The 18,828-nt window shown below is 34.3% G+C and overlaps 2 protein-coding genes across 2 annotated transcripts in view; one reads left to right on the forward strand and one right to left on the reverse strand.

Annotated features, from left to right (window-relative positions):
* Positions 1 to 18,828, reverse strand: part of LOC111044919 — a 310,482-nt gene that overhangs the window by 258,689 nt on the left and 32,965 nt on the right. The window contains exon 2 of the mRNA XM_039436186.1: positions 731 to 770. The gene's annotated coding sequence lies outside the window, so the exon portion shown is untranslated. The remainder of the gene's footprint in view (positions 1 to 730; positions 771 to 18,828) is intronic.
* On the forward strand, positions 3,998 to 15,028 carry LOC120353248. Its single transcript, XM_039436187.1, has 5 exons — positions 3,998 to 5,685; positions 7,438 to 7,537; positions 8,564 to 8,665; positions 14,530 to 14,685; positions 14,841 to 15,028. Exons 1-5 carry the CDS (start codon positions 4,865 to 4,867, stop codon positions 14,895 to 14,897), a joined length of 1,236 nt encoding a protein of 411 aa, XP_039292121.1. The 5' UTR covers positions 3,998 to 4,864; the 3' UTR covers positions 14,898 to 15,028.

The following is an 18,828-nucleotide window of genomic DNA, read 5'->3' on the forward strand; positions in this document are numbered from 1 at the left end:
CATTGGTCATGATAGTGAGGGAAAGAGAGAAGAAAATCAAGATGCGGTCTCGTCTGTTTCACTATGGTGGGATTTGGAAGGCCGACGTAAAACAGTCAGGATCAACAAACAACGCTAACGTAATCTAGTGCGCATGAGTATTAGGGTAAGAATCTTAGCTCCAAAAATCCTCCCGTTCTTGGTTGATAGAAGCGTAAAATCACACACCTCAGCAACTCTCACACATTCTCCGTTTCACTTCCATATCATTTTTCTCTCTTCCTCACTTGGAGAATCTGGCAGATCCTAAAGTCTTCACGTATTTTATCATCCAAGAATCGCACAGCTATAAAGATACTTTACAGCTTTTCATTACATTTTTGTCCTTCTTCTAGTTGAAACAAAGGAGACAATAACTTGCAAATATGGCTGCTGGTTTGGTGAGAATAAACTAAGGCTTTTGTTGTCAACAACTATTCCTGTTCATGAATGATTTTATCAATCTGTAAAGACCGGCAATCTCCAATTAATTCTTATTCAATTTAATATTTGTCTTCGGATTAGTTTTTAATTTTCACACTGAAGCTGACACCATAGGTGTTTAAACATGTATGTAATTTTTCAATAAATTCGTGATATTTCTAGACAACATTCCAGTGTTTATTAAATATTTCCAAAGATTAACTGGTGAATATTATGAACATACTAGAACAGTTATGAAAGTAGTGATAGTTTTGGAAGAGTATCTTACCAGAGGTGATTCCGTGGAACGTGGACGCAGCAACTGGAACCTGGAAGAAAATGAAGGAATAATATTAAAATCAGCCTTATTGTTCATAGCGATGTTAAAAATGGATTACGCTTTGTAAAATAATTATTATTATTTTAATAAAACGCGACTCCTTATAATTTCTCCTTCCATTCGTCGAAATGCCTAGATGTTTAAAAATTTACAAAACTTAGAATTTGAATTGGATTGAAGCAGATAATTCAAGTCACTGAATCCAATTATGAATCAAATAGCGTCTCGATGATCCGAATAGTATGAATCAAATAGCGTCTCGATGATCCGAATAGTATGGATCAAGTAAGAGAATTTAGAATGAATATTCACAGATTTGGAAGCTCTAGGTGAAATCTTAGGTTGAATTTTTCTAAAATAGGCTAGTCCAATGCCCAAAAATGAGATAGAAATGATTTGATTCTGTCAAACCCACTGGTTTTTAAATAAAATTCTACTTTCGGTTGTTACACCATTATCAATCTCCAGTATCTCAAATTGTTTCAATAAACTAACGGCTTTGACAACATCAAGTAGTTGTTTCAATTCAATATTGATATTCTCACAACATCACCTTCACAAGATATAAAATTTCCAAAAATGATACCTAGAGATCCAGAGATCATATCCAGGAGATAAGAAGATTATATTCTATGCAGCAAGGTGAGCAATTCAAAATATTTGATGGGTATTGTTTTGCCATCCAGTCATCATCATCACTTCAGAAGTTTGCCAGATTAATTAACTCTTGGTTATATTTGCAGGTTCGCTCGGTTCTTGGAACAAAACTGTTGAAGTGTTGATATTGCAGGAACCTTTGAGTTTTTATTGGTGAATTCAATCGTTTCACAAAGCGTTGAACTTTCACAGCCGACCAGGGTCTCAAAGCTTGCGCCCCCATTCTTTGGCAAAGTAATTTCTGAACTTTATAAGCCTCTTAGGGCGCCAGTAAACTTCAACGTTAACTCTTGGTTTGCATTTCCTTGGCTGTGTTCAGATCTAGCTGTTCAGGTGTCTTTCTCAACTGTAGAATGGATGGAGATTACAAGCCTGTGGGGGAGTTTGGGATTCTTTTTGAATGGCTTTCTGGCTGCAAAGGTACAGAGATCGATGAGAGCAAGTGACTGTGGAGAGGAGGGTGGAAGAAGAATAGAAAGAAAAAGAGTATGGAGAGAGAGTATGGGATGAGAGAATGTTATAGGTGCTGGAAAAAGGCAGACTCAACACTTTGAGACGGTCATTAAGGCCAATCGATGCGGGCCAGGACATTTGAAATGCTGTTAGCTTAGGCTCCCCAAGCACGTCTAAAGTCACCAATTTGAAAAGTTTCAAAACTGCATCCGTGCCCGGGAACAACTGTTACAACAATCTGCTTCTCATTTCCTATCAGAATTAGAGGAATGTGGAAAACTTTCGGAATGTCCGTGAATTACAACGTGACTAAATGGAGAGCCAAATTCACTTTTTACCTTCTAAGAGTTCATGGGACCTCTTCCATTAGGACAATTAACAATGAGAAAAAGAAAACGAGTATGGAGAGGAAGGATGCGAACAAGAGAAGGATGAGGGAGTATCATAATACATCACAATACAACTTATAAAAGGGAAGATCAATCCTTTTTAATATCTATAAATAATTATTATTGTCAAATGCATTCCAATTGAAGGATTTCACATGATTTTCTGAAAGGTAAATTATCGTGGTTTGTTCAAGCCTTGTGTAATCGTATATATATAGTTCGAGCATATACAATTGGGTTAGATTGTACTTAAAACATCTCGAGAATAGTTGACATAGGAATAGGGTCATTACTCAAATATATATAACAGTAACTTTACATATAATAACTCCGATAGTTTGCTACTCCTGGTGAATGTTGTCTTATATCTGAAGACACACATTTTATCCCAAATTATTATGATCTTTTTAGATATGAAACATGATGTATTTCACATTCAAATACGTAAGGCGCATATTCTTTCATTTGATGTTTGAAACTTACATGTCATTCTTGTTCATTCACACTTGAAAATGACTTGGTAGTTCGAATCATGTTGTGTGTAAATAAAAAAATAGAAGATAAAAGGGTTCTTTCAGGGTACTAGTGGCACTAAACAACAAAGTGAACATGAGGTACTTCTACTTTAGAATACTTACTTGAGGACTGAAGAACGTATAGGATAAAACACAGTGATATTATTATCAATCCCATTATTTCTTCCAATATTGTGATGCTTCACTCAGTAGTCCTTCACCTATTATCACGCGATTTATGTTTGTGGAATAGAATGCTGAAAAATTTTAAAGGCATGAAAAGGCAACGTCTGAATTTTTTTATGAGCAATGTTCGGTTCTTCAGTTCATTCACAATATATTGCATGAGTAGATTGGTTAGGTTGAGATCCAACTTCGAGATTCAAGTCGAATATTATTTACACTTATCAATTGATTTTTAAAAGACTAGTATCCAAAAGAATAATAGAAGGCGGTGGAAAAAAGATCTATTCTGAATTTTCTCAGGGACTGACGACATTATTGGATTAGACAAATTAAATACACGACGCATTCTCGTCAAGTATTCTGGAAGGTACAGTTGATGGACGAACAGGTCGTGGGAAACCCCGGCTGCAATATTTAAGACAAATGACGAAGGATCTGGGTGCTATGAGCTATGTACAATGGAAGAGAGTAGCAATGGACAGATTTAGATGGAAGGCTGCCAACCAATCAAACGATTAAGCTGAAAGAAGAAGATTATCGAAAAATTTGTATTAATTCCATATTTATAACTCTTGGCGAAAATCACAATATTTTTCATTATTCTATATACTAAAACAAATAAAAAATATCAATCGATTGATTTACTGTTATTAGACGTACGCGATAATTCCATTACAATTGAATATTGTTAGCAATTGAATGAACTTGTTCAGATAGAAGTTTACTATTCATAGATGATTTGTAGACATCCTCGAAATATTACAAGGAGCTTCCTTTGAGTCTTACAACCTACTTGGTTGGCATGCTGTGGAAGACTATCCTTCAAGTTTTCTTATTCTTGAAAGATGGCAGTTATTTCAGTAATTCTCAGTAATTTCACTAGCTATTCTCAAAAATAATGATAGCTTCAACAGTTTTTGTTTCTACAGTATAATTATTATAATTATCCATTCCAAGATGTTCCAACTTGGGCTTCATAATAATAACTGTGATTCAAGGAACAGACATTATAGTTTTGCTGTCATTATGAAAGCAATCATTAAGTGTTTTCAGCTCCGAATCACTGTTATTATTAGCTCCCAATAATTGCATGACGATTATCCAAGGAGGATCTGATAACAATTCAGACCAACTTTTCTCATCAAATGAGCCTAAAAGCTGATCACAACCAGAATAAAAACTCATTGATAATCGGGAGTTCAGTTCAGTTCAGTTCAGTATTGCTAGATAACAACAGATCACTTGCAACTTCTAACAGAGATCTTAGTGATAAAAGGTGAAATTTTATTGAATTTTTCAAGATTGTGAACCAACCACAGTATGAGACTTGACTAAAATCAAGTTTTTTAGGTGTTCCAGCTATTTCAAAAACGTGATTTCAAAAGAATCAAGTTTTTTTAGGTGTTCCAGCGATACCGCAGACTGATGGAGTCATCAAACTGATGTGATAAGAAAGGAAGCACTGAAAATCAGAACACTTGAAAAGTCGGGAAATCTCAAAAATTATTTGTTCATTTCATTACTTTTATACATAGTTTTTGAAGGTTTATCACATTCAAACATTCATCTTTTCATAATTGTTACCACGTTGATCATGCAAAACATCGAGGTTATAGAACGATTGTATCATAAGTGTGATGGAATGCAGACATCTATTTTGGGAAATATTCACCTGACTGTTCACAGAATAATTATAGGTCTATAAGTATTCCGCCAAATCGTTTGTTGTGAGCAGAGACATCAATGTGAAAGCAATTGATTGCACAGAGCGATATTCTGGTAACAGTCAGTTCAGTCTGCAAAAACATTTTATTATTGAATTTCAGTATCAAACGCATACACATCATTTGTGAGATTTAACATTGTTTCTTCCGTGATTGAAAATGGAGAGAACCGTTTTCATGAGGAAATACATAGACTTGGTCCGCTATGATCGGCCATACAACTCCCTACCATGTATATTGATAACTATTATTGGTATTATAGGAGCTTTGAACAGCCTTATGGTTATTCTCACAGAACAGGAGAGCTTTGAGAAACGTGTTCTAGGAGTAAAAGAATTTCTTACTATAACGCTTATTATCTCCAACAGTTTAGAACTTGCCTTGAAACCACACAAAAACACCAGATTGATGGAGTTGATAGAGGACGAATTCCTCGTGAATCGTATTGAATTCTTTCGCAGAGATGAGAAATGGAAACAATTTGAAACCTACTACAACGAGACGAAAATCCAGATGGAAAAGACGTCTAAAAATATTTTTGCTGTTTTTGTTGTAGCTTATTTAGGATTTATCAACAAGAGTTTGTTCAACGAGTTATTAAGGTACTCAATCGGTCTCGAGAGGAATTCAATAGATCTACCTGCTCCCTATGCTTATTGGAGTCCTACTCATGTCAACCAATTCGAATTTTTTGTTTACATCTACATTTTTCAAAGTCTAATGATTTTCATTTATACAATTGAAACCTACTGCATACAAATTTCAGTAAGTCTCGCCACCGAAAGACTCCTTGCCGATTTTGGTACCATCTTTATTCTGATCGAACATCTTTCAAAAGATTTTCCAGAATTCGAGATCACAGATCGGATAAGACATGAAACACATCAGCAAGATAATGAAAATTATAATGTCAGAGCTCAACATGAGAACTTGAAGAGAGATATGTCCCGCATTGTAAGATGTCATCAAAGATTGATCAGGTACTGTACAGAATTCAAAATCAATATTTAGTCTCATAAGCTAAGAATTTTTTCAAAATGTACAACTTTCCACACAAAATAAATATTGCTCCTAGTAGATAGTTAAGTCGCATTTTTTCATGTGCAGTGATTATTCCAATTCCTAACGCTGGAAACATAATAATAATATCGAGTGACCTGTCTTGCTCAGGTCTGGTGTCATGTCGCAATTGATCAATTTTAGGACCTGACATGACCTAACGACTGCTTTTTAGGCAGCCGGGACCGATGAATAACGTGTCCATCAGAGACAAAACCGCAATCATTTTGTCAATCAGCTTCAAAAAGATCATCAGATTCAAGACACACATCATGTTTGGTCTAAATTACCATAGAAAAATTATTCATTTGTTGGATGATGCAATTCAATTTTTAAATCATTCATTATCCATTATTGAATAGCAATTTTATTGAATTTGTTTTGTATTGTTGAATTTGTTTCACTGATTCACTTGATAGTCGTACTCCTCTCCCTCCGACGGATTTAATGCCAAAAATGTAATGTTGAAAAACAATTATTGTTGAATGATTTCGATCAATAAAGGCAATATTATTTTTTACTGATTTACTGATTTACGGATTTTTACTGATCCACTTTATTCCCAAGTGATATATGAGAATGAATTCTTATCATGACAACCACTAAAATGAACATTCTCAATTCACCTATATAGGTACTCCTATTCACCCGCAGGTGATATTGTGTGTGTGTGTGTGGTGTGTGTGTGTGTGTGTGTGTGTGTGTGTGTTGTGTGTGTGTGTGTGTTGTGTGTGTGTGTGTGTGGTGTGTGTGTGTGTGTTGTGTGTGTGTGTGTGTTGTGTGTGTGTGTGTGTGTGTTGTGTGTGTGTGTGTGTGTGTGTGTGTGTGTGTGTTGTGTGTGTGTGTGTATGAGTGTATGTGCGTCTGTGTACACAATATCTAATCTCCCAAATAACGGAATGACTTGAAATTTGGAACGCAAGGCCCTTACAATATAAGGATCCGACACGAACAATTTCGATCAAATGCGATTCAATATGGCGGCTAAAATGACGAAAATGTTGTCAAAAACAGGGGTTTTCGCGATTTTGTCGAAAACGGCTCCAACGATTTTAATTAAAGTTACACCTGAAATAGTCATCGATAAGCTCTATGAACTGCCACAAGTCCCATATCTGTAAAAATTTCAGGATCTCCGCCCCATCTATGCAATTTTGATTCTATATTCTCAATTATCAGGCTTCAGATACAATTTAAACAAAAAATTTTGAGTTGAAAAGATTGAGCATAAGAATCTCTACAGTTAATGTTCAGTAACATTTTCACCTAAAATTAAAAATAAGCTCGAAATAAATGATCCACTATGAAGAGATAGCACACCTCGTGTGTCTTCAGCGTTATTGCCCTGTCAACAGCTGGATCAAATCTTTGAATAGTAGACTTAGATGCGACGGGAACACTAGCGTCAGCTGATCAATTTTCATAACGGCAAGGAAAGTTGTGTGAGTGCGCCACACCAGATTTTTTCCGAAATCAAGCAAACTATACTTCTCCAGGACAAAGAATGACTATTTAAGAGCCATTTATACACATATTTTACGTTTATAAAAAAATCATTGAATAAAGTTTACAGCAGGGGAAAACTAATAATTTGAATATCAATTCTCGTTCAATCAGTTATTAGATCAAGTTTGATTATATAATTGAAGGAAAATTATTCCATGTCATAACAGGAACTTCAAGGACTGCGAAACAAATGCAGGATATGCCATCATTGTCATCAGCTTAGTGATTTTCACTAACAGCTGTGTGGATTTCTTCATCATTCTGAAGGTGAGAGATTGAAATTTCATAAATACCAACATGAGTGCTTCTGCTCCAATAAATGGAAAAATTCATGAAATATAATCAGGAGATATACGGTCATGTTGCGCTTAGTCCTTGGAATTGCCTTGAACCCTTTTCCATCTGATAATGCAGATAGAATAGAAAATATCTTGTGAATAACAGAATTAGGTTAATTATTAATTTATTGTGTGAATATTTGTTATTTGAATGAATTTCACTGGAAAAAATTATGAGTTAAGTCGATAAATCATTTACTATGGCTCGGTTGCTCAAAAGACCGTTGAATTTCGTGATTTATTTCACGAGAACCAATCAGAGAAGGTATATTCGAAAAAGCCTTCTCTGGTTGGTTCTCGTGAAATTTATCACGTATAAAATTCAACCATCCTTTTTTGCAGCCGGAACTTGAAGGTTTATAGTTATAGATGTCTATCACAATTTGAGATACTAGTTTTGATTGTATAGCATTACTAATAATAAGTGAACTGGAAGCATTGAACAGCAGAATATATCTTGTGGATGGAGCCGTACGATTTGCCATTAGCTGTCAACCAATAGGAACTGAGCTCTACAGCCATTGGTCGAAACAAGGCACACCCAAGTATTCCAAATATGGTAATAAAAACTTTTAGACAACAATCAATGGAGAGAAACTTAGTAACTAATAATACCAAATAATATACATACTCATGAGGGCTCCAAGTGAGAAACTACAATAGTAATATCTCAAAGGAGTTAATGAACCAGTGCTTTTGACAAAATAAAGTCATATCCATTTGTATTATGAATATTAACCACATCAACATTTTCACAACAACACAGAAAGTCTAGGTTGCATTCTAGCTTTATTATTTCCAGCTTATTCCATTCAGAGTTAAAGTAAAGAGTCATGAACCAGTACTAAATTTATTTATTTGATTTTTAAGTTATCGATAGTGATGTATATTCTCGACAACTGGCACCACAATACCACTGATAAATGATATTTGAACTTTCATCTTTTTCTTACAGGGAGATAATCTAATGACAAAGATAAATTATGGTGTATCATGCATCCTTATCAACTTAGTTATACTCTATCCTTACAATACAGGCCAGCGAATCGCCAATCAGGTAAAGTGATAATTTACTATTAATAGGATAATACAAAGGCGTAGCATATGGTATCACACAGTGAAAAATCTTAATCTTATAGTTTTATTTTGGCAATCAAGATTGCTTATCAAAACTATGGCATTGTTTTGCACTAAATTTATTCTTTGAAGTCCTCCAAGGAAACTACCTCATAGACATGTCTCAAGAATGTGGCCCATGTGATTAATTTGTTAATTATTTAAAATAATATCATTAATAATAATCTATCATCTCTTCTTATCTTATCTTATTTCGATAGTTCCATGATTCCAAACTCCTCTTTTACATCACAGTATGTCATAGTCGTCTTATGTATATAACAGAGTATGCTTAAATTAAGTATTTTTATAGGGCTGTATGCAGGTTTAATTATAGAAAATCACTAGTATCCTATATTTTTGATCCAACATGACAAGTTTCAGCAATAATACCATTTTCAAAGGTCCTCAAGTTTGATTGTGAAAGATCACTTGATAATGCATTAAGGCCAAAACTTGTCGTGTTCGATTTAAAAAATGTAATAATGGTACTAGTATATATATTTTTTTTTTTATTGAACGGAATTTGTATGCAAATAGTTTTTCTGCTGTCTTTGTTAGGTGCTCTTTGAATGAAAGTGTCCTATCAAGTATCACGCCCAAATATTTTGGAGCCTTATTGTGCTTAATTAAGGCTTCTATTCTCGAATTGAATTCTTAGCTCTCTGTTAGCTTCTCTATTGTTCAGGTGGAAGCATGCAACTTCTGTTTTGCTGGCATTTGGTTGAAGACGCCAATCTTCGAAAGTACCTACCCATCCCTCTCAATTCATCTGTAAGAATTTTCTCTGACTCTTCAAATGATTTACACTGTTTTGATAATACCCAGTCATCAGCATAGCCATGTTTTCTAGACAAGGTTTCTGGCATGTCAGCAATATACAGACTGAACAAGAGAGGGGCAAGAACTGAGCCCTGAGGCAGACCATTCTTAAGTTTTCTTTGTGAGCTTATATCAGATCCAATGATGACTTTGAAAGTTCTATCACTCAGCATATTATTCACAAGACGAGCTGTTATGTAACACTTGATCACTTTTAGGAGCTTATAGATCATACCTTCTCTCCAAACAGTGTCATAAGCTGCTGATAAATCGATAAAGGCAGCAGATGTTTTCTGTTTCTTCTGGAAACCAGCTTCAATGCATGTTGTAAGTGATAGAACTTGATCAACACAGCTCCTGTCTGGTCTGAACCCAGCCTGCTCAAGAGGTATGATTTCAAATATTTTCTGGCATACTCTATTATAGATTAGCCTCTCCAGTACATTAGCTCTTTGGGTACATTGCCAGTTTGCATAACATCAGTGAAGAATTTAGCCAGCCATACCTTTGCATATTTTCCACATTTAACTAGAAATTCTGGGTTTACACTATCAAATCCTGGTGCTTTTCCAGAAGCTACATGCTTAAGAGCTGATGCGATTTCTTCTGGGGTGAAAGGGAGACTGAATTCACTCTCTGTTGCCTGTCTCTTAAGTTGGCTCAGCTCATGTTTTATTTTGGTCGAGTGTTCTCTGTCCACTTGTGCTCTGGATGTTTCCACTATGTGAGATGCTATTGTGTTTGCAGAGACACCTGCTTTTTGTCTTTCCATGGTGCTCCACTGCCCAATTTCCTTAGAAGAGCCCATGCTTGTCGACTGAGGTTTGGAGTTCATGTTCTCAACCACTTCATCCATTTCTGTTTTCTTGCCTCATCAAGACTATGAAGGAGCTCATCTGCCACCTCTTGCTCACCCGTCTCCGGAGAGGTTTGATAAGTTCATCACTATTCTGGGACCAGCCTGGAATATATTCTCTGCGATACCCTCTTGGGATGCACTTTTTAGCTGTACTATTGACTGCCCCAACAAATCGTTTATAATTTTTACTTAGAGGAGGTATCCAACCCAGGCATTTATCAAGTTCTTTTGAGTACCTTTCCCAGTCAGCTTTTTGGAAGTTCCATCTTGGATGTGTGTGGAAGTCACAAGTGGGACCTGGTGACCTATCTCTATGAGAACTGGACGATGCTGACTGTGTGGAAAGTCAGAGAGAACTCGTCTGGTGATTGAAAGTGGTTGGCCCTTGTTATCGCTTGAGGAAAAGCATAGATCTGGATTGTACTCCTGCCTCCAAGCTGCAGATTTAAATGTGAACCGATCTTTTGCATCAAACACAAGATTAAGATTTCCACTTCCAGCCCATTCCACCACAGCTTCACCATTTGCATTGCAGTCCCTATACTTCCACTGTTCATGGTGACTATTGAAATCCCCTAAATAAACAGCAGGGTGAGGCTGAATTGGGATCACTGCAGTTGGCCATGGGGTGTTAGGTGGTTTGTAGATGTTAGTCACTGTGATATTTCCTATCTTGACTACAGCAGCATTGATGTCATTGTCTGTTGAGGTGGAGATTAGGGTGGCATTGTCTATATTGCATCTCACATAGGTTGCAACTCCATATACATTATGATATGTAGCACCAAGTAGGTCATAGCCAGGTATAGTACTTCTTCTTTTCAGCTGATCTTCAGAGCTACAGTGTGTTTCCTGAATGGCAACCAGGTCAATGTTGTCTTGTCTCAAACGCTTTGAAAGATATTGACTTTTAGAATAGCTTATACTCTCTACATTCAAATGGCAAATCCGGACTGAAGGTCCAAGATTTCTTGTCTGGTAGTCCTTAAAAGGACTTTTGAGTTTGAAATTGCTATGTGATTTCAAATTTGTAGTGTTGTGTTGTGTAGAATGTTGTGTTTGCTGGATGAATAGCTCTCATGTTCATAGGGTTGATGTTCAGCTAAATAACTCAATGAGAATGATAGGTGGTGTTCTGAAATCTACCCCTGTGGAATGGCTCCCGGTGTTGAGTCACATCCCACCCCCAAATCTTCGACGCATGAATGCCCTCACAAGAGAGTACAAGAAGATACAGGAAAATCGAAGCCTGCCAATACATGAGGATATATAAGATGCCAATCAGAGCCGCCTGCAATCTCGTAAGCCACCGGTTAGGACGGCAATTACAGCCTTAGATTCAGGTTTCCGTTTAACTGAGGCCTGGCAACAAGCGTGGTCAGCAAAGCAGAACATTGACATCCCATTTGTAGCCAAAAGGCCACCAGGCTTCGATTTGCCTCGTAAAACATGGTCGGCATTGAATAGGGTACGAACTCATCATGGTAGATGTGCCTATCTAATGCATAAGTGGGGGAAGGCTGACTCCCCTTTCTGTGAGTGTGGAGCAGTCCAGACTGTGAGACACATTTTCATAGTGGAGGAGTGTCCCAGATCAGCATACACGGGTGCACATGAAGATTTCCTGGGTGGCTAAACCAGCATCAATAGCCTACTTGAATACCCTGGAAGCATGCCTCTAATTTCCAGATCAAAAGTGACTAAGATATTTTCATTCGTTTTATATATGAATTTTTCTATTGTTTTCTTTTTTTCGAATTTTGTGATCATAAATGTGTTGTGTATACTGTGTCACGTTATTTTTTATATTTAAATAACGATTAGCCTCCTGCTTGGCATCAGTCGGTAGAGCATGAAATATTTCAATATAATTATAAAAATTAGGTCGTGGTTTTCAATAGAATACAGTCTCATAAAGATCTTTATAGGTCCAGATATGAGCTTCCACAATAATTCTGATAATTCATTAAAAAATAAATATATATATATGGTACTTATCCTATAGTATTGAGGAATTAAAATAATTGCACACCATAAACAATTTGATACATATATTGACAAATATTGCAAAAAATAAATCATAGCAAAAATATATAGAGCCATAAAAAATATATAATATAAAAATAGAACAATAATCGAAATCAATAAAATATCACAGGCTAAATACTATTCTCTAAATTTTATAGCACGAAACGTTACCATGTGCTTTTATTTTATAATCATATGCATCCTTTCGCATGTAGCTGCGATATTAGCTTGCTAATACTTGTTGACTTGGACAATTCTATGTAAAATAGATTTCTTAAAATTGGCTTGATAAATTGACAACCAATGATCCAAATATATATATTAAATTCTATGGTCTCTAATAGATTTCTTTGTTAAGAATATATATTTTATCTTAGGGTGCAAGATTCGGCACCTGACGGAATAAATAGAGCAATAAATTCATCTAGTGAATCAGAGCTACAACAAACTATCGCAAATTATATTGCAGAGATTAAAGATCATATGAATATGTATCAACAGCCTAGATTTTATACTTCTTTGATTTATAGAACTTCTGATATGTATTGACTCGTTACTCTTCTAATAAAATACCTTTAATGCTATATTTACTTGCGCAAGTATTTTTTACTAAATTCTTAATTTATAAGAAAACCCTTTCGACGAGCTAGCTTTGATTCTTATGTAATTTCGAAGCACTGAGGGCGCCCTATCACTATTTCAATATTTCTCACTCACGTGTCGAAATTTTCTTATGAGCTGCTGATGTCGATCCAACTCCTGGTGGTCCTGGACTATTGTAGCCGGAGTCGTCTCTTCCAAGGGATTACAAAATTATTTAAAAATGAAAATGACTTTTGCTTTAGAAGAGCATCACAAAGTCTTATAAGAAATTTAGTAATTCAATTTAACTTTAAGTTATTACAAGATATAGCAAGGTATTACGCTCTATAATTTTTAGGGACCTCTCATGGTGGCATTTGGCAGGCGAGTGTCGGTTCTCCTTTCTCAATTTTACAATTCTCATTTCCGATTTCTAAATTTACATAAAATTTGAATATCCTAGTCCTCCGCCATTCAAGGCTCAAATAGACTGTACTAAAATATTAAATTATTACTTATGTTGTATATTTAATAATTTCTTTGCCTTCGGGCCATATCCAAAACATAGATTATACAACTATTTTATACAAATTCTATTTATTTGTAGAAATATATACAAATATTTTTTAATCGGCTCACTATTGCCGCCTATCAATTGCCATTATGTGATTGGTGCATGCAAATTGTTACAGTATTCATGCGCCTGGTAACCTCCTATTTCCTGGATACATTTAATTATTTTTATTGGGTTTTTTAAATATGCTCTCTACATGCTAGTTAATTTTTTATAGGTTATTATTTGTTTCATGCATCATAATAATTAGCCACGTGAGACCTTTTGTTCCTCAAATTGCATACCGTTTTGCCACAATAAATTTCTGCCAAGGTGTTTGGTCAGATTCTACGTTGCATGGCTCGGTCGATCGTTAGGTCGCCGATCACTAAATGTTTATGCCTAACCTCAACCTTCAATATTTTATAATATATTATATATTAGCAAAAAATTATTTTAATTCCTCTTAGGCTGTTGTACAGTTTAGCCAGGACAATCTGATATTATCTAATCTTTATGTTATCTCTTTGGCGATATTAGCCAGTTACTTTACTTAGACCTATAAATATTTTAGCCAGGGATTCTTATTAATCAATCCAAATTAAATATGTTACAACTGCCATACGCTAAATAAATGTATGCAAATAGATATAATATACCACAGGCTTAAGCCCAAAACAGTTTCAATTCTAGTTTATACAACAGTAGAAATGTAGCTAGGTTATGTGTCAATTCCACATTTTTCAATAAAACACTCCAATTTACAATATAAAACAAACAAAAAACATTTATAAATTGGAAAATACTTCAAAAATAAATTATTAGAAAAGATATCAATGTATACGATTAAGGTTCTACGAATTATGCTTTATAATTTTGTTTCTCTCAATTTTTACTCATCAGTCATGAGATGAAAATTATCATCTTAAGAAGATTTTTAACATCCAAATTTTTTTTCCAGAATGAAATTTTACGACAATCGTTGACTAATCTTCCGTGGATCGACAAGCCCAGATGGTTCAAGAAGACATTGCAAATTATGATGATACGTGTCAACGTAGATATTGTCATGAATCCTTATGGACTACATTATCTGAATTACATGTCATTCAAAAATGTAAGTGCCTCATTTTCAAATACATTTTTCTCAAAGTTGGATATTGTTCAAGAGTTATACAGATCTATGACACACAAGAATATGTCTCATGAATATGAAAATGTCTGGGATTAATGATAATTCTTTCATGTTTCTAATTGATTTAATTTTTTCAGATAATAAAAACTTCTTACACATTTGGAAACTTCCTTTTCCAAACAGCACTCAACTGAATGAAAAGATGATTGATCACTTAAATTATTCGAGACCTTTGGAAGTTCATGAGAATCGAACAATAATGGTGGTAGATTGTTTATGAATTATAATATAGTCCCTTGTATAATAAATCAATTATATTTGAAAAATAATCATATTGTACCTTATTCTGAATAGTTTTATTCACTTTGTTAAAATTTCTTTCGAATGAAACAATATTTATTTTGTCCAATCAATTATACAAATATTTGACTTTCATGTGACATTCTCAAGCTGCTTGCTTCCTATTGGTTGTGAGACTTGTGAGCTGCGGAGGAGAAATGGCGATTAAGCAAACCATTGACCTATCAGACATTTCCTTGATTTTAGAGGCATGGACTACCAATCCAGCTACTCCTTCATCAATATTCCATGTACTATTGCAGCATTAATTTTGAGAGTTCTGCCATTTCTGAGGCTGAAATGATACATGGCATGAGTTTATACCATGTTCTATGTTACAGTTTGATAGTGAACAACACAAGGCGATGGCAATAGCTATAACAACTACGACATATTGATGTCAATCATTGCACTCAACTCATGTCACATCAGTAGTTGGGTAATGGGCATACACTTAATCTGAATTTTTCAGCTAATCAATTTCTCACTTCCTTGGTGATATTATTCAAGAATCCACACTATCAATCAAAAATGAGGACTGGTTTTGTATTAAATTCATTAATTTCCCTCAAAACTTTCTAGACGCTACACAGTTATATTTCTCTGCTTCTTGGATATGCTCCTGAATGTAATAAGGATAAGGATGGACGTCCATTGAATTTTGGCATCATACACTTAGTATCGATATTTGGCATCTTAAGTGATGTGAAGTTGTGAATTTTAAACCCTTCACAGATAATACGATGTTTCTGATATTTATAAGAGCAGTCTCTAAATTCCCTCTTTTGCGAATAAATTCACAAAAAATTAAGGCCGTCCGGCTCGCAAAATTACTGGGTTCAAACCTCAGCTCTAGCTCAGTGGTAGAAACATGAATTTTATAAATACAAATAATCACCATAAAGTTCAGTGACCGGTGATTGATAATTCTTACCGCTGCTTCTGTGAAGTTCTTGAAGGATACCAGTGAGGAAATTAAAAGAATATTTGATGACTGATTATCAGTAGCCATGCACCACTAGAGAATGATAAGGACCAACTATAGTAGTTTCTAGTTGATTCTTAAAACGCTCGTCGTGAATACAAGTATTCACCAATATATCCTTCCAAAATTCCTTGGAACTTACAACGCCAGTTCTTGAAGCTCTCTGGATCCTTATATGATATAACTGGAACCTTATTAATATAATTTCTTAATATACTTGTTCTGGTAGATGAGATGAATATCATCATCAAAGGATGATAAATATTGAGTACTCTGAATAAGATTAATATTACTTGATTCAATAATTTTAAGTGCTGCTAAATATTTGTTGGTATTAAAACAGCTCAAACTGTATATCACGAGATGAGTTAGGATATAATAAAAAATTCTATGAGTTTGTATGCTGACATAAAACACAAAATATATTCCCATAAAAAAAAGATGTGCATAAAATATTCGATATATCTATAATTCACTTAAATAATCTATTTCTAAAATCTGAATAATTATCACAGGCTTTGCTAATATTCACAATAGTGAGTTTCAAATTCATAAATATATTATATTTAATACTGATACTTATACTTCCAATCAATACAAAATTCTGCAAACAAAAACCTGTTCGGTCTATAAGTTTGATATGATATACTTTGTTCAATTAACAAAATTATAATTAATAAATTAATATTCAAACATGAGATCTCAGGGATTTATATGAATTCGGGCTGTGCATGGAAGTAAGCTTCCTACATGTATTAAATAAATTTATAAAATGTTCTTATGAACTATGTGATATTATTCAACACGTGGTGACTTTTTATTTAATTCAAGTTAATTTGAATAGCGCTTTTTTATTAATTCCCCCACTGTACGTAGACCTAAAACGAGCTCGTTTGACTTATCACTCACTGAACTGAAGTTCTTGATGGTCTCGTGGATTGAATTAATTATTTCCAATAATTAATTAGGTAGGCTCCTTTTCGTCACTGCTGGGCTAACGCGTGATCCAGATTCTTATAAGTTTCTTTCGAATTAAAGATATTTTTATGGGAATCGTTACAAATTACGAACTCTTTGACAGCACTGAGTTCACAGATAATTGAACATTTAATACAAATACTTTACATTAAAAAAGGGTTTGGCTTAATAGTTTTAAAATTTTAAAAAGAGGAGAAAGAACCCTAAACTCCATGTGCATCCTCTCAGGTCGGGATCTTAAGCCAGAAGAAGGAGGTTTTCAGAAGAATTTGTCTCTTCCACGAATAATTCTGTAAACTACTCTCTGATTGGCCTTCAATTTAATAAACTCAATACAATTGGTTGCCTTGGGAATCAGGGCTTCCTCGGCTTTATAATAGAAAAAATTAAATAAAAAAGAGTTTTTATACAAATGTATGGAGTGTTTATCTTAAATTGATTTCATAAATAAATCCTAACATGCGATTTTAATACATTTAGTTTTTATATGAGTTTTGTATACTCTTGATTTATCATGCTTTTTTAGATTATAATAAATATTTATACAGAAATAATGGGTGTTCGTATTTCTACACATCGACTTCCTTTAGTATACATAATATATCCTTTATGAGTAAATTTTATATAATTCAACCTGTTATATGGCTTGATCGAATAATCAGCTGATTCGTTCAGTATTGATTCTAATAATTATCGATTTATCCAAGATCGACTAATTCTTTTCAAAATGTAAACAAATAATTCTAACCTCAATGTTCATGCATTTTATTTTTTATAATCCGCCAATAATAAGTAAGCCGCTTTATAATTTTTTGATCTTACCAATGGGTTCTCATAATTATTAAATCACAATTATACATGTTTTCCTATCGTTTTTGATAACGCTATTACTCCTAATCGCTAATGATACTTGATTTAAGTTGATTTATCCTTTGAGTAGGTCTAACCTTCTTTCCAATTTTATAGTTCTATTACATTTCATTGGTTCATTTTAAAATATTTGGTGGTTTTAAATTACCACGTGACAGTGTTCAATTAGAATGGAACATTTGGAATGAAGCTTAGTTCCAAACTCAAATGTTTATAGAATTATATTTCAATTCGGGTACTACTATTAATGCCGGCGTGCCAAAACCGAATTCCTTCGCTATTAGCACTACAGAGAAAAGAAGATACAGAGTATCTTTACATGCAAACATGCAAACATTATTATTCGTACATGGTAGTACAAACTTAATTATATATCCTACTACATGGATGAATATTCTTATATTCATACATTTTCTACTCTTAAAAATTATCTGGAAATTTCAAAAGAATCATAATCTGATCGTTTGCATTTGAATTTCTATGGCCCGGTTGCACAATAGCCGGTTAAATTTCAACCGTGATTAATTTCACGAGAACCAATCAGAGAAGGCGTATCTGGAAAGACGGTTTCTCTGATTGGTTCTCGTGAAATTAATCACGGTTAAAATTTAACCGGCTGTTGTGCAACCGTTACTATGTGTTTCTTATTATATTGTGAAATTGTATCAACCGTGAATATTTTATTCAAAAGGATTTAATTTAAATCCGACTTTCCTTAAATTCCGTGTAATAATCAAACTGATTACTATTTTAACTGGAATCAACGTAATTGGGGTTGAAAAAGCAGTGATTCGGTGATTAAATTTAAATAACTTACGGTGTACGACACAGGAGAGACCGGATCTTTTTTCTCAGTAGCGATTTAATATCTTAATGCGTTTGGAGATGTTTCGTTAGAAAGGGCTTTTCTAGGGAATGTTTTTCGAGCAAGCAGAGCAAGCGAATAACCTTGA

Source organism: Nilaparvata lugens, chromosome 10 (assembly GCF_014356525.2).
Source record: "Nilaparvata lugens isolate BPH chromosome 10, ASM1435652v1, whole genome shotgun sequence".
Lineage (NCBI taxonomy): Eukaryota > Metazoa > Arthropoda > Insecta > Hemiptera > Delphacidae > Nilaparvata > Nilaparvata lugens.

Bases quoted from the DNA above. Each gene is read 5' to 3' on its own strand.
- LOC120353248 (XM_039436187.1), top strand. From the start codon at position 4,865: ATGGAGAGAACCGTTTTCATGAGGAAATACATAGACTTGGTCCGCTAT. The intron at 5,686-7,437 runs GTACTGTACAGA...ATGTCATAACAG, and splicing joins TGTCATCAAAGATTGATCAG to GAACTTCAAGGACTGCGAAA. The intron at 7,538-8,563 runs GTGAGAGATTGA...TTTTTCTTACAG, and splicing joins ATTTCTTCATCATTCTGAAG to GGAGATAATCTAATGACAAA.